This window comes from Balearica regulorum, chromosome 6, assembly GCF_011004875.1.
Source record: "Balearica regulorum gibbericeps isolate bBalReg1 chromosome 6, bBalReg1.pri, whole genome shotgun sequence".
Lineage (NCBI taxonomy): Eukaryota > Metazoa > Chordata > Aves > Gruiformes > Gruidae > Balearica > Balearica regulorum.
The window spans coordinates 38,775,431-38,790,563 of NC_046189.1; the positions used below are offsets into that span (position 1 = coordinate 38,775,431).

At 39.3% G+C, this 15,133-nt stretch overlaps 1 protein-coding gene across 13 annotated transcripts in view; it reads right to left on the bottom strand.

Moving 5' to 3' along the window:
* Window positions 1-15,133, bottom strand: part of QTMAN (queuosine-tRNA mannosyltransferase) — a 185,087-nt gene that overhangs the window by 37,086 nt on the left and 132,868 nt on the right. For 12 of the 13 annotated variants that reach the window (XR_012836187.1, XM_075757253.1, XM_075757256.1 and 9 more), the window contains one exon: window positions 182-541. Coding sequence is in view for 12 of the 13 variants with exons in the window: in XM_075757253.1 (XP_075613368.1) it covers window positions 182-541 (360 nt within the window). In the remaining variant the exon portion in view is untranslated. Of the gene's footprint in view, window positions 1-174; window positions 542-15,133 lie in introns of all 13 variants that reach the window. The other variant, XM_075757264.1, reaches the window with a different exon arrangement.

Genomic DNA, 15,133 nt, shown 5'->3' on the forward strand with positions numbered 1-15,133 from the left:
TATTCAAACAAATTATTTTAATTAATCGGATGCTGGCGATGTGTCTTTTTCTTCTACGCATGTGTGCAGCGTCAGTATGTTTAGGAAATTATTTTATACTTGACAGAAGTCACAGCAATGGGATCCAACCGAATTCATAAATCTCAGGAAGGTACGGTATTTGGATTTGCTCACCACTTACCACCTGTGGGGCCAGGCAACGTGTAAAGGTCTTTGCTGATAGTCCCGTCCACTCAAGATATTAGAGAGGTTATAAGTCAGATGTTGCTTATCTTCCTCTTGACAAGGATTTGTACTTTCTGATGCTTCAGGCTTGTTCAATCTCGCCGGCGCTGCTAATGGGGAAGGCAGCCCCTCGTGCTGTGTGGTACAAAGTCCAGGCTGGGCTTCACAAAGTCCAGACTCACGATGTGCGTTGCTGTTTTTCATTAAAGCTCTGCCCTTCTGCTGGCCGGGCAGACCCTCCAATTGATAAGCATCTCCATTTCTTTTAACATCAATTACCTTTTCCAAATGGGCAAGCTTATGTTCTGGCATGAACCTGTTAGGCAAAAGAAAAGAAAAAAAAAAATCCATATTGTGCTTAGGCTGGATTTCAGTTTCATCTGGTAATTGTTAATTAATGAACAGCAAATGAGAAGACAAAACACAGTTGATATTTTACACCCGTCCAACCAACAACTCTGCTAACATTCAGTAAATGACACACTTTATATACATTTCAGTGAATATGGTACCTGCGAAATAAATTAACAGGTTCACCGGCTGAGAAGCCAAAGGTCTCCACTGCACCACGTTGCCGCTAACGGTGATCAACAGGGAGAACAGAACTATTTCCCTGCTACAATAAAATAAAGCAAACACCTCTGGGAAGTAAAAAGGCAATTCTGCCAGAAAAGTCTTGCCAGGACTACAGCTCAGATTGGTAGCAAACGTCAAAAGCAGCGGTGTTCAACCTGATGTGAGTCTAGTTGAGTCCAGCAAGTTGCTTCGTCACAGATCAATGAAAGCTACCGCAAAAAGCCTGTTTGTTGCCTAATAACATGGGCCAAACATGTACCATGGCATGGAAGTGGCTCTTCTCTACCCAACTATCCTTGCCTGATTTCTATAATGACCAACTGAAAAAATTAATCACAAATCAGAAAAAAAACCCCACAACGAGGAGAAAAGGATTGAGTTGTGCATCCATTCATAGGATAAAATCAACCACTCCTGTGTTTTTTCACAGGTGTGAGTAATGAACATCAAGATGGGGAAACTGAGGCAGAGGTGCTCATGACCCATCCGAGGTACCCCAGACAATATTAGATGCCATGAGCTCTTCCTTCTGATATCCATGCCGCAGAAAACCCTTCCCAACAGCAGGACACATTTGCACGGTTATATTGAGCCAGTGAACTCAATTCCGTAGTATATGACATGTAACATTTTATGCAGATCTAGTTTTACTATTTGATTTAAAGTAGTCATGAATTGAGGTCCTTGCCCAGGAAACACTCGAGTGAAGCTCCTTCATTCAAACACGACTCCGTTAAATTAACACGGAGAGGACTACACGCATGGCCACCATGGGATCCTCACTCTAAACGCCTGCCTGCACCTCAAGGTAATTTACCCAAATATTATTTACTTACATGCCTTTCAGTGTGATTATGGTTCTCCCAGATAAGTAGAGACATTTAAATTTTCTGTTTCCGTTTAATTTCCAAATGTTTACACACTATAGCCTGTTTATTGAACTGTTTACTAAAGCCAACACTTGCTCCACTTTATCAACCTCCTCCACAGTTCTTCAGAGTTTCAGCTCTCCATCACAGCTCGCTTCTGGGCTGTGAAGAAACCGCTCCCTTCCCTCTTTGTCAAAACAAATATTCCTAAACACCAGAATCGTCCACTTCACCCTGCAACGGAGAACCTTTAAACACAAACAGACCCTTTTTCTTCAAAGTCACTACCAAAAGACAAACACGTACACACTCTGTGAGCTTTACTGCAGTTGTACTCTTGACTAACTAATTGCATTGAGGATTTTTCTTCACAACCCTAAATCTCCTTTCCTAAGTCAGTCACTGCGTAACTACTCCATGTAATGTGTATTCTTTGATTTGGCTTGCCGTCCGTTGGCGTATTATTTTCATGTTTATCTAAACTAAGCTCCATTTTCAAGCCACTGACCAAATCATCTACGAGATCTACCTTTTTTCCACTGCTTGCCATCACTCGTTGGAGCTGCTCTGTAGATACAACCAGAAGAAGTTCAATCACATTCAACAGCCTCATCCAAATCCATTACCTATGATTCAAACAAGGCAGGTTCCCAAATGAGCCCGAGTTAAACCATTCCCATCTCAGTGACTTAGCCATCCGCAGATTCTCATCGCATAAAAGTATAAATTCAGCGTGGCTGAATTCCATACGTATATGCTCTTAACAGTTAAATAGGTGTTTTGACAGTCTGAGCTGAATTATAGACCTAAAGCTGGCCGGTGGTGGCTCCTCTGAAGTATGGACACATCCCCGTGAGGATATACTTTAATATATGTACGCATGGGAAAAGCTGAAGGAGAAACAGGTTAAGGGATTTGCCCTAAACCACCAAGTCTGTGACTGAATTGAGAGGACTGATTTACCAAACCAAATTTAACTAACAGATTTTGAAAAATCATTGCCGTTAGGAAGAATTGCTTGATGCGTGAGAGGTCGGACTACCCAGGCAGGCTGCATCCCCCTGCCTGTCTTGAAATCTCCCGGCCAACCATCCACTCAATGCACCATGTCTATTTCTTGAAGAGGTTTTCTTCTTAGTTTTCAGACCTTATAAATCTGATCCGTCATTGCAGAATTTCTAATAATATTAGATAAAACTTCACCGATCTCTCTCTGGAATAAACTATTTAATATCCTTTATTTAAGACATGTGTGTGCAATCAATTCTGTGGTATTTACTTGTATTACACACACAGTATTCATCATCTTGACAATTTTTAAAAGTTTTAGAACACCATTTCACTTAACAGTTTAAAAAAAAATAAAAGATTTATTTGATGGTTAACTTTGGAACAAGTTATCTGCATTAACTTCCATTGTTTTGGCATAAAGTAGTTCTGTATATTTTACTAACAACAGTGGAGACATGATAAAGGATGTAGGCAGAGAGCCATAAACAGCTCTCACTGCAACCCACAGTGTTCGTGTAAAAGCATTAATTTTTTGGACTTTGATTGGAAGACGTCTCTGTGCTCAGCCACTTGGATTTTACTAAATACAGCCACGTATAAAATGTTGTACCTGAATATAACAATTTTCACTGCGGAAAGACCATTGTAAATCATACGTAGTATAAACTTGTCCACATGATTGGAATGATATAATGGATATTGTAGTCCCTAACCACCAGCTAATGTTCTTTATGACACTTAAATAAATGACCTGAAAATAAACTAATAACAACACGAAATCTTCTAAACCTGTTCGTGTGCATTTCCCAAATGCACGCTGGAGAAAGACAATGTCTAGTTAGCACATTTTTTGTGTTTACATTTTCACCAGAACACTTTTGCTCCAGCTATTCAATTTTTCCTCTTCAAATTCACATCAACTCTTCTGCCACCTTCCAGACAGAGTCATGTCTCCATCCAGTACCTGCCCAGATCTCGGTCATTTACAAACATCAAGAGCTTGCAGGATTTCTGCATCACCATCCAGAAGCCTGTAACCTGGAGAAAAACCAAGTGCTCCAGTGTTTTATTTGGAGCCAGTATCTACTCCCACAAAGATCATCAGAGTTTTTTAAAGCCTTGTCTAAATTTCAGAAGATACAACCTCAGAGAGGCTGGTTATGGAGAGCAGAGCTGGGGCAGGAGCAGACATAGGCTTAAAAGACTAGAATAAGGAAGAATTTTTTTACGATGAGGGTGGTGAGGCACTGGTACGGGTTGCCCAGAGAGGTGGTAGATGCCCCGTCCCTGGAAACATTCAAGGTCAGGTCGGATGGGGCTCTGAGCAACCTGATCTAGTTGAAGACGACCCTTTAAAGGTCCCTTCCAACCCAAACCACTCCATGATTCTATGATTCTGAAAAACGAGCTAGAGAGAGCTACTGCAGCAGACAGGTAGGATTTCGTTATCAAGGAGGACACATCATTTTTCTCAACCTTAGTTACAACACACACTAATCACATAAGAAAAATGTCACAGCTTTCTATTTTTAATACGGGCGAAGGATTTTATTGTTATTATTAACTTATGGTAGTGAAATCTTGTACAAATGAAACTTTCCAGAAAAAATTATCACCAAAGCACACAAATACTAACACTTTCAACAGATTCCACAAGGTACTGTCCCTTATATTTAAAATACCATGGAAAATGTTTTACTTTTATGCATAACTCATATATATTTAAACACTGAAAGTTCAGAACAAACAGTGAGAGACTTAGATATCTAATTTTAGTATCACAACTTGTTTTTGAAACTTTCAAAACTCTTTTTATTTATTCAGATTTTTTTAGGATCTCTGACACACTTAACAGTCAATTTTAAAACTTTATGAAGACTTTAGAAAGAGTAAGCCTTGAAAACTTTCCCTTTTTGCATACTGGCTATAGATGCTTATTTAAAATGATGGGTTAAAAATTAAACTAAGTTCATATATAATAAAAATTCCATATACTAAAAGTCAGAGTTTCAATCTAAACATTTGCCATTTTGAATAACAGACTTTTTTAACTCCCCAATCTATATATTACATATTTTCTTTTCATTTATGCCATGAAACCCCGCTCTGAGGAAACCCATGTACTTTTCCCTGAAGCAGACATGTGCGTTTTCCCCAGCTCTTTCATAACACGTGGCCATGTTATATCGCATGTGTTTATCCACAGCCACTCTATTTGCCCTTATGAAAAATTACTTATGGGAATTGTTTTCTATTTCATGGCACCAAGAGTCACTCTGTGCACCATTTTATTAAAAACAACAACAAAAAAAGGATGGAAGGGCCATGATGTCACTGCTCGATGAATAGAAACCACATTAGAAAGGCTACCTGGAGTGCTGGTTTAGGTGAGATTAAATTATACGGGCAAGTTCTGTGTGTTGTATACTGGTTTGAATAGTTGTTCTTGATGAGTAAGGGTAATTTGTAAGAATGGATACAAGCTAAAAACAATAAAAATAAAAACTGAATTCATAAAAACTGGCCCTTCTGTAACTGTAGTTAGATTTGGAAGGAAGGTTAAAGGTAGTTCTGAAAGTGCGATGGATTTTTTGGTTTTTTTAATTATATCACCATTACAAATTTTAAAAATAATAAAAGGAGATCGTCATGATTATATATATTAGAAACCTTTCCCAGGCCTTGGAGGCTGGAGCATACACATTTTAGAACTGCTGAGTTTCCTTTGTCACTGACGCACCGTCATAGCATAACTTACAATTTAACAAACTCATTGTCTGAGAATTTCCTTTGTCTTTCTTTAAACATGATCACAAATGTCTCCTTGCTAACTGTAACATTTTTAGTATAATTTATGTGACCTAAAAAACTACTGAGGTTCGTGCAGAGCTTCTGTGATTCTAATACCTGGAGTCCATTTGGTTTATCATTGTTGAGATGGACAGTCATTTTTGTCATTTGCAATAACTGGGAAATTCCACTTTTGCACTTTCTTTCTTTCTTTCTGCTTCCCTGAATTTATCCTATTCAATGCTGAATTTGTTTGCACAGTTACTACAAATGAGTGCAAAACTACACAACCACGCACATGTATTACTGGCCAAGCGTTGTATAAATACCAAAGCTGCATGGATATCTCTGAGCTTTTTTAAAAAGTCAGAATTTTGTCCACTCTGCTGTAAGGAGGGGGAAAAAAAAAGAAAAAAAAAAGGAAAGCAGTTCTTTGGAGGCTAAACTGGAACAGACAGTGACTACATTAGTATATACTTGAGGTTTATATTTATATAGAAATTTCTACATTAGGTTTTTTATATTTAATGTTACGAATCACCTGATAGCAGTAAAACCGATGCATTTATATTTACCTACCTCTCGAAAGATTGCAACAAATCACAAAATTGGGAGACTAGTCTCAGTTCAGTGACTTTTTTCTTGATTTTTTGTCTCTGCAGCTACTGTCACATTTTGCTTTACAGTTAAAAAAGAATTGCTGAGTGTGGTCAGGTGTCCCAAAGCTACGCTACACTTCAAACCTAAAAGCTCCAAAGATGATTCCCAATATTTAGGGAATCTGATATTAGGGTTTACTGAAGTTGTCACATACTTTCAGGGATCTAATTTCACTTTCTGATCTTTAGCAACGGTTGTAATTCTTCATTCAGAAGAAGGAAGAGATTACTTGTCAGCGGTAATCTCTAACACAGATAATGCCATATAAATATTAGGGGCTTATAAGCACGGACAAGGATTAGGAGGAAAGAGAGAGAACAGAAAGAAAACTGAACAGAGCCAAGATTAAGCACTGGGAAGGGCATGGCAAAAGAAAATACAAGGTCTGCGGCTCAGCTTGTCTACCAGCAGTAGAATATATATTTTCCTGGGTAGAACAGGTAGGGTTTACATGGATTTCCCTGTTTGCAAACTGCAAGATATAGAAGTATGGAAATATCACATGAAATGTGATCATTATCTTCTCTCAACTATGTTCTCTCTTCCACAGTACAGGAGAAATACAGAATCGACTCCGGGAATCACTGAGGTCGGAAGGTACAACCTCGTGCTCAAAGCCCATCCGGCTGGACCAGGTTGCTCAGGGCCTCGTCCAGTCAAGTTTTAATTATCATCTAAGGCCAAGGACGGAGATTTCACACTCAGGCGTTAAGTCTGTGAGAGACCTAGCTGCTAGCAGCTTGCAGGAGGGACTACAAGGTGAACAACGACGTGGTAGAGGGCTAAAGCCAACAGCAGCAGCAGGACGTCGTCCTTCCTAATGCTCATATCCTGGCCAGAGAGAAGATGGGGTATATAACCTACACAACAGAGCGTACACCAGGGGAGAGATATCATCGGGTCTGATTTCAGGTCTGACAAATCAGCCAAAATATTGCCTTTTGAGTAACAAATTAGCTGAATGCAACAACTCTTGTCACTCCAGTGGTGTGCCTGATTAACAGGCAGGATCCTGCAAAAAGACAGATTCCTCAAACCATAACTTCCACCTGTTTTTCTGAATAATTTCTGAGCAAAATCCCTCTATATCTAGTATCCATATTTGATAATGCCACAAATTCCCACGTAGACTTAGCATTTACACTTTTCTTTCCAATCTAGTTTCACTTTGATTCAACAACACTCCGATTCGTTTATTCTCGAAGATGCCGTATCTGTACCTCAGTATAAGGAGAATGGTCAAACCCATCTCTAACTTTCCCCTCAATATTATATTTGAATTTCTAACATTAAGATTACTGCTCAAGATGCACTGTAAAGCCTACATCCCTGAGGACCAGGATTTTAACTAAAGCATTCTTCAGCTTTTATTCCCCAAACTACATGGAAAGGTACCACCTTCCAAAACACAAGCCTGCAGTGAAACTATGCAAAACAAGAGCAAAGTCAGGTGAACCTACTCCAAACCAAATATAGCCCTGAAAGTCTAAGCTTTCCTGGTTTTGAGTCCTCTGTGCTGCTGGTCTTGTTGGACATCATTTCAGCCAAAAGCACGTCTAGCCTAATCCAGTACTTGTGCGATTATTCCGTTTTGTTACGTATTTACTCCTGATAAATGTCTTCAACAATATCTTAAGTGCTTTAGGCCAGCAAAAAAAAAAAAAAAAATCGGATCGTGATTACTCTGCATTTTAATACCAGAAGGGAGACTCCAGACCTACTGAAGTCAAAGGCAAAGCTCTCTTTTACTTCAAGACAGACAGAGTTTGACCCTAAATATATTATTTCTGAATTCACATCTTCAATTCCCTGAAATCCTTTAACACTAAATGTAAGAATCTGTGCAGTTAGAATTTCTAAGAACATCATTCTCAACAAATGAAACGGTGATAATTTAAAAACTCCTCAGAAAGATGGTAATGAACTACAATACATATTTTATAATGCAGATGAAAATAACTTATGCATTATTTTGCACAAGATATGAAAACACGAATTAATTGATAGTTCAGGAAAAAAAAGTAATTTTCTCTATAATTAAACATCATGACTGTGTAGATCTGCTACACCAACACTGCAAGGTAACAGATAAACTTTTGGAGCAGGAAGAGTCACCTTGATACCAACTGCCAGAAATGTAGAAATTGTTGACTTAAGTTCTGCTCCTGCAGAAGTTCAAAAGAATGAATTACACTATGGGGGAAAAAAGTTAGTCTTCTGAGAACTGCCAGGTTTTTTAAGGTTCTTAGGATCCTAAAGGATTGGTCATGTTTATTAGTGCTTACTTCAACAGAAAAAAAACAGCTCAGCTCTCGAGCACTTATTTAGAAAATGCAAATTTCACATATAGCTCCAATACAGTATCTCTTCTTGCTAAACAGAACTGGAAACGGGTGTTTGAAAACTGATATCACACCTTAAATCATCTTGTCTTTTATTCCCCCCCCCCCCTTTCTTTTTAATTAAAACTAATACCAAGATCCTGTAACATATAATTTCCTGTTTTGTGGAAATACTTCTAATCAGGATATAGAGGATGGATGTCCCCTTTAAACAGGCTGGTTTGCAACATACGCAATGCAGAAGGGAGTGCTATCACAACACTTCAATAGTTAAGTGACTTTATGAGAAAAATACTTCCAAATGTTTCCTAAAACCTTCCAAACCGCACCAAAGAACATTATCGTAATATTATGTTTCCCTATGGCCTCCAATATTTAAGCTTGCTATTCTCGAAATGATACTTGGATGAAAAATATAAGTTTATGTAATGTATAAATTGTTCCTAGAAGAAAGGCTGCCTTTAAAATTACTCTGTATAGATGTCAGATATTTTACATTTTCAATAGCCTTTCCGTATTAGTTGAACAAATAGCATGCTAGTGCTTTGGGCTGCACGTGAACAGTCTGTATGTTAAAACTGAACAGTCACCATGTGATCTTATTCATAGCAAATACTGAAAACAATAACTGTCCTAACCGATTACATATCAAGTTACCCTTCATAGATATCCATATTTCTTGCACAGTATACATAATCCATATAAACCGTATACCATATATCAATAACATATTCCAGTGAATCCACCATCAAAGAGTTCGTTTATAGTAGGTTTTCATTTGACTTGGGGTTGTAATGTTCTGTGGAAGCATAAGCTAACCATTTCAGTGATTTTGCCAGCAAGCTGCTTTTTGGCAGATTATTGGCAGTACCTATTGGCAACAAACTAGTGCAACTAAGCCCTTCTTATAACTTACAGGTAAATAATGATTTTAATAAATTTATGTAAAATGTTCCACTTGCTGACATCTGGTTTTGATAATTCACTCGACTGAGCAAATGCAAACTTCTGTGTGTTTCTCAGAAAATGCATTTTTCACCTTAATTATTTAACGCTTTCCCAGGTACCCCAAGAAATAAATAAGCAATGAAGCCTACTTTCACTTGAAGGTTTAACTGAAGAAAGCTTTATCTGAAAAAGCTAGAGAAAGTAATTAAAAATAGCAACTGCATGCACACAAAAATCTAAAACACGTTTTGTCATCAGTACAACACCCAAGTAATTAGAAAAACACTATTGTAGAGCTATTGTAGAGTACTCTCAGCCACAGGGTATTCAAACTGGATGGTCCAGTCAACTGCCTCTGGCCCCGAGGACCACGGGGTAACACAGAGACTCTGACCTCCATTTGAAAATGTGTTCCTATACTAGATTTATTTGCACCTTTTTTGCCCTAGAACTGAAGTTTAAATGTGTACGCGGTGGTATCTCAGCTGGGCAGTGTGGCTTAGAGGAAACTCTGGGGTTTAACCCCAACTTTGCCAGTGGGTCAGCATCTCATTGTCTAAACACCAAAAGTCTCTCTCCATCTCTAGAACTAGAATGGCAGTAGCACTCTGCCCTAAAAGGATCAAGTTTTTGTCAGAAAGCTCTAAAAATGTTATTACTACTAGTAGCAATGTCATTAGAGGGGAAAACCCCCAAAAACCTTGGAGTCCCTTTTTCTGGTATAAATCAGGATGACTCTGACGCTGATTTAAGATCGCTGAGAATCTGCCCTTCAGCATCCAGGTACCAGAAAGCCACACCAGTGCATCACGGGGGCTCCTCGGGGAGCCTGCGCTGCCAAATTCCTAGAAAACACATGTGACTCATCATTGAGCTAGCTATGATATTAAAAACTGTAAAACAAGAAGAGGAATATGCATTTTTTGTTGGAAAAAGGAGAAGACAGTATCAATACAAACAGCACTGTTATCCTTTTAGGCTATGAGCTGGCAGTTACCAGCACGGTGACATATCTGCATGAGGACAGCAGGAAGGATGGTGCCTACACCGTAAGGAGACACAGACACATGAACGGCTTGAGCTAACACCTGCTCTGTAGCGGGACATGGTCATCTTGAACATCACTGCACTAAATATATTATTAAAAAAAAAAAAAAAAAAAAAGAATCAGAAACCTTGCAAATGCAAAGAGTTGCCATGACTGTTCAGCCCAATGCTTTGCTTCTACAACTCTGACTGATGTGCTTACAGATACACCCCAAATGATCACGGAAAGCAGTACTCTCGGTATGGTACTTTGAGGTGTCTGCTGACACAGGTCAAAAAGGTGAAAGAAAGGCCATGACACGAGAATTTCCAGGGAAATGACAAAATCGTAATAAAAGCATTTAATAAGACCAAGGAGAAGTTTCTTCAGTTCTTCCCTCTTTCTAAGCCCAAGTCACCACTTCTCGGGACAGCGGTTCCTCGGTGACCTGCCATGCTCTATCTGGTGATAGCTACCGCCAGCTGTCCCCGTGCTCCTCACGTCCTTCCGCCCCAAGTGCTGGGAGCGACGCCTTCAGTCTGTGGAACGTTTAACCATAATTAAGGGAAGTCACGTCCTTTCAAAGGTTTTACATAACGAATATCCATGTCCGTTCTGCTTGTGGATACATCTCAAAGTCCTATTAAATAATTGTTTTAAATGGGGCCTGTAATGAGTAGGGAACAATTATTAAGCATCAGATTTTATTTGCGCCCAATCCAGCCTAGAATTTGCTTGCTGGTTTTGAGCATTTATTCATTTACGGAGTCAGCAGTTTAGGATTTTGTAAGGCTTGGCAACATGGTTAAAACCCAGTGAATTCTTGCTGAGATCTATTGGACGTGCTGGTAAAACTCGCTGTTGCTATAGTGGACTTGCTTTTAATTTGATCTGTTTCAAGGATTCGGTATCCTTCCAGCATGTTAGAAACCTAAGGGCATATATTTGTATTGTTTAAAGGCAGGAAATTCTGTGAACTGAAATGAGAACATATCCCTTTTGCCTTTATGGACTTTTGTTATTTTCTCTTCCTTTTGGGGTTTTGGAAACAAAACAAGTGAAAGCTGAAAGTTTGAACAATAGCAAATTACTTCCAAGGGAAAAAAAAGTAAAATCCTAAGCATACTTTTGTAGCTTTATTCATACACTTTGTATATATGTAAATTGGACTTATCCAGGCATCAGGAAATACTATTTGCAGCAGGGCCTTAGACTGCAACAGGATCATACTGCTTTTGTCATAAAAAACTGTGGACTTTGCTGTTTTACTTTATTATAATTCCTTTACTACTTGTACCCCACTGACTCCATGACAGAGACTATTTGTTTCATGCTAACCAGAGACCTAGAGCAATCACATTTTTATTTTAAGGAGAAAACTATGAAACTTTGTAGCTCTCCCACTTTGTCTGAAGAGTCCCACATCCCTCTTTTAACTGATGCAAAAGGTAGGTCTGAATTCTGGGACCATTCACACTGTAGAGACATATGAAACGAGAACTGGAGATGCATGCGGACACATATTCTGCTAAAATTAAGAGTTGGACAGATACCACCTTTTAGACAATTACAGCAACAAACTTTCACTCTGTACTGATTAGCAAAAGGACTGGAGACAGAGCAGCTGTGTTAGCACGGATACGGGATCTCAGCAGGATGCATTAATCGTAGCACAATACCGCACAAATACGTCCACACTGCTTTTGGTGCTCAAACGAGCTTGGGTAGAGCAAAGTATCTTTATAGCACATAATGAGTTATACTGTACTGCTTTATAAGAATAGGGTTATAGGTTATAGCCATGGTTATGGCTCTCAGGAATACTCCTGCCTCGTGACAGTCTAGAGATCCAACTAAGTCTGCAACAAAACTTGCTGGAGGAGAGTTCATGTGTGGCAACCTCAGCTGCAGCCATTCCAGCAAGAGCCTAAACACTCGCCCAGCACTTACACAGCAGAGTTCCTTGCGTACGGTGTAGAACAAGCTGACTGTTCCTATCTAATAAGCTTAATAGCCGAATATAAATTACAGTGGGACGTAAAGCTTGAGAGAGACACTTGACACCCAAGACACTGCTTGGCCACTGTATCTCTCCTAGCTAGCGTTTCTTCACACTCACTAATCCCTCTTCCTGGACAGCAGCAAGGATGACGTTGGTGAACTGCAGGACTTTGGTTTATTTGCTTCCATTTGGCACAGGGCTTTGTGCCCATCTCCCCTACTCTCGGAGGTTACGATAACTGAAGCAGGGATCACAATGAGACACCATCAATCATCACAATAAACACAGCTCAGCTGTTTCCATGCAGTCAAAGCCTCTGGTGGAGAAGAATCTTAATAAGAGATTTGAAAGAGCATGAAGAAGCGGCTTTACTTAAGAGCTCGCAATAACGACTTCCAAAGAAACACTCCTGACCACCAGCCCCGGGGAATAAAGAGCTGAAAGGTACTCATGTTCATCCGTGGATTATCTGTCTTGTAGATCCCTAACATAAAAGCAAAGGGGATCCGTAACTATCAGCTGTAACACTTCTACCATCTTTCACGCAGAGGGGGGCGATGAAGAGAAAGGCTTGGTTCCCACCCAGACATCACGGGGTACATCACCTTCCTGACAGAAAAAGTGAGATCCAAAACCTGGCACCTATGATAACCACAATTAGCCCAACTAATCTTGAGGTCATACATTCTCTCTTACTTGGAGTACACTAATTTAACAGTTTTGCCCTAGTGGTCAAAGAACAACTAACATTACATTTTGAATATATGATGGAAACGTCTGCATGCCTCTACATTTCAACACACATACGCACAACTGACCATAAGCCACGAGTTTACAGGTCCCCCTTCCCTTATTCTCGGTTCTTCTGAAAACGTAGTTAAAGACTCTTAGGGCAAAAATGACAACTAAGTTCACGAACTACACAAAAAATTGGCTGTGACACCATTTATTAAAAGTTACGATAGACTAGAAGGTCCAACTAAAAGGAGCAGATGCACTGTTTGCTAAGTTGTAGCTGCAGACAGATTTTTTTTGTGCCAAGATCAAAAGAACAAGGTGTTCATATAAATGGCATTTTATTTTGATCCTATTATTCTATATGAGCTCGAGGAGAGATCAAAGGAAAAAGTACCCAGGTTTCACTATTAACACTTAACATAGCTCCAGTCGGAAAATCCTTTCCAGATTGCCAGTGCAATTTAAAGCCCAGCACATTTTTGTTGTTCTGTTGGGTATTATACCTGAAGGCACGGTTTTCATTCCTTGACCACCTTTTCCATTGTGGAAAATTGCTTCTGAGATAGATATAATTTCAGTTATTTTCATTTTTATGACAGTACCACCCCCCAGACATCCTAGCACTGGGGACTACGCTGTTTTGAGTTGTACCCGCTGTCCCAGAGAGCCAGGCTGCCCTAAAGTAGCGACGATATATTACTGACTGCTTACGAGTCGGGAAATTCAATACCATCGGAGTCAAGTACTAAAGTCTGGTTCAGCCCCTGCCAATGGCAGTCCCACTGGAAGCAAAGCATACCAGCTTCCACCAAGTATGTAAACAAACCTAATGGGCCTTTAAAATATGTAAAGGTTCCTCCTGATAGCTGGCAAGAAGAAATGTGCTTTAATACCTTGTATTGCTTATTATGACATTATCCAGGAGTACTACTATTAATTAATGGTTCTATTGCCTCTCTTACAACCCAGCGATGTTGCATAAAGAAAAATAATAATATATTGTATTTCTTACAGAGCCAAAGTATGCTAACAAATTTTAATATTCATGCTTTCTTTGAATGTAAGCTTCTCATTGATGATTCAGTAATTTAGGGCAGACATTTCACAATGTCACTTCCAGTGAATTTCCTTGGCTTAAAAAGACCACAGAAATCTGCTAACAGGTACAGCTTATCAGACTGCCCTTGGAAAAATCAGCAATCTAGCATTCATAAGAAAAGAAAAAAAAAAGAAAAAAAAAAAAAGAATGCATATGTCCTTCTTCCCTGCCTTGCCTCCCCCTCCCCACTTGCTATTAAAGCATTCGTGTTACAAAGTCGTTCCAAAGTTTATTGTAAATGCCAAAAAGTGGGCACCGATCCCACACGAGCTGGCTCAGCTATGGCCCACCATCTTGAACATATTCATTTTATCCAACTCTGTTCCGGGGGGGTTTGGGGGGTTTGTTTTGGGGTTCAGTTGGGTTTTGTTTTGTTTTTTTACTTTTCTCTAATAACAGTAGATTGTACATACGCGAGGAGATGGCAAGTCGTGACTCTGGGAACTTGCGCAGTCAATGCTAAATACATGCAGGTGAGCTGCGGCCTAGAGCGAACATTACAATTATGGGTTAAACGAGACAAAACGTCTCATGCACAGTCAGAATATGTTCATATTACACACAGCAGCCAGCTGGCTATAAATCCAAGAAGTAAGCTGGAAAGCTTTAGAGTTTAAATGGATGAATACAGATCTAAATGGAAGAACAGTGGTTTGTCGCCATATGAATGGCTGTTAACTGAAAAGAGTGGATTCCTTTTACGAGGGATTTCCAAAAGAGTAACCTTGTTGAGATGGGGAAAAAAAAAAAAAAAAAAAAAAAGAGTATGATGATTGGGACATTCCATATATTTATATTTTGTTTTGAGACAGAGAAGTCTATTTCAGCATGTCTGAACAAATATGA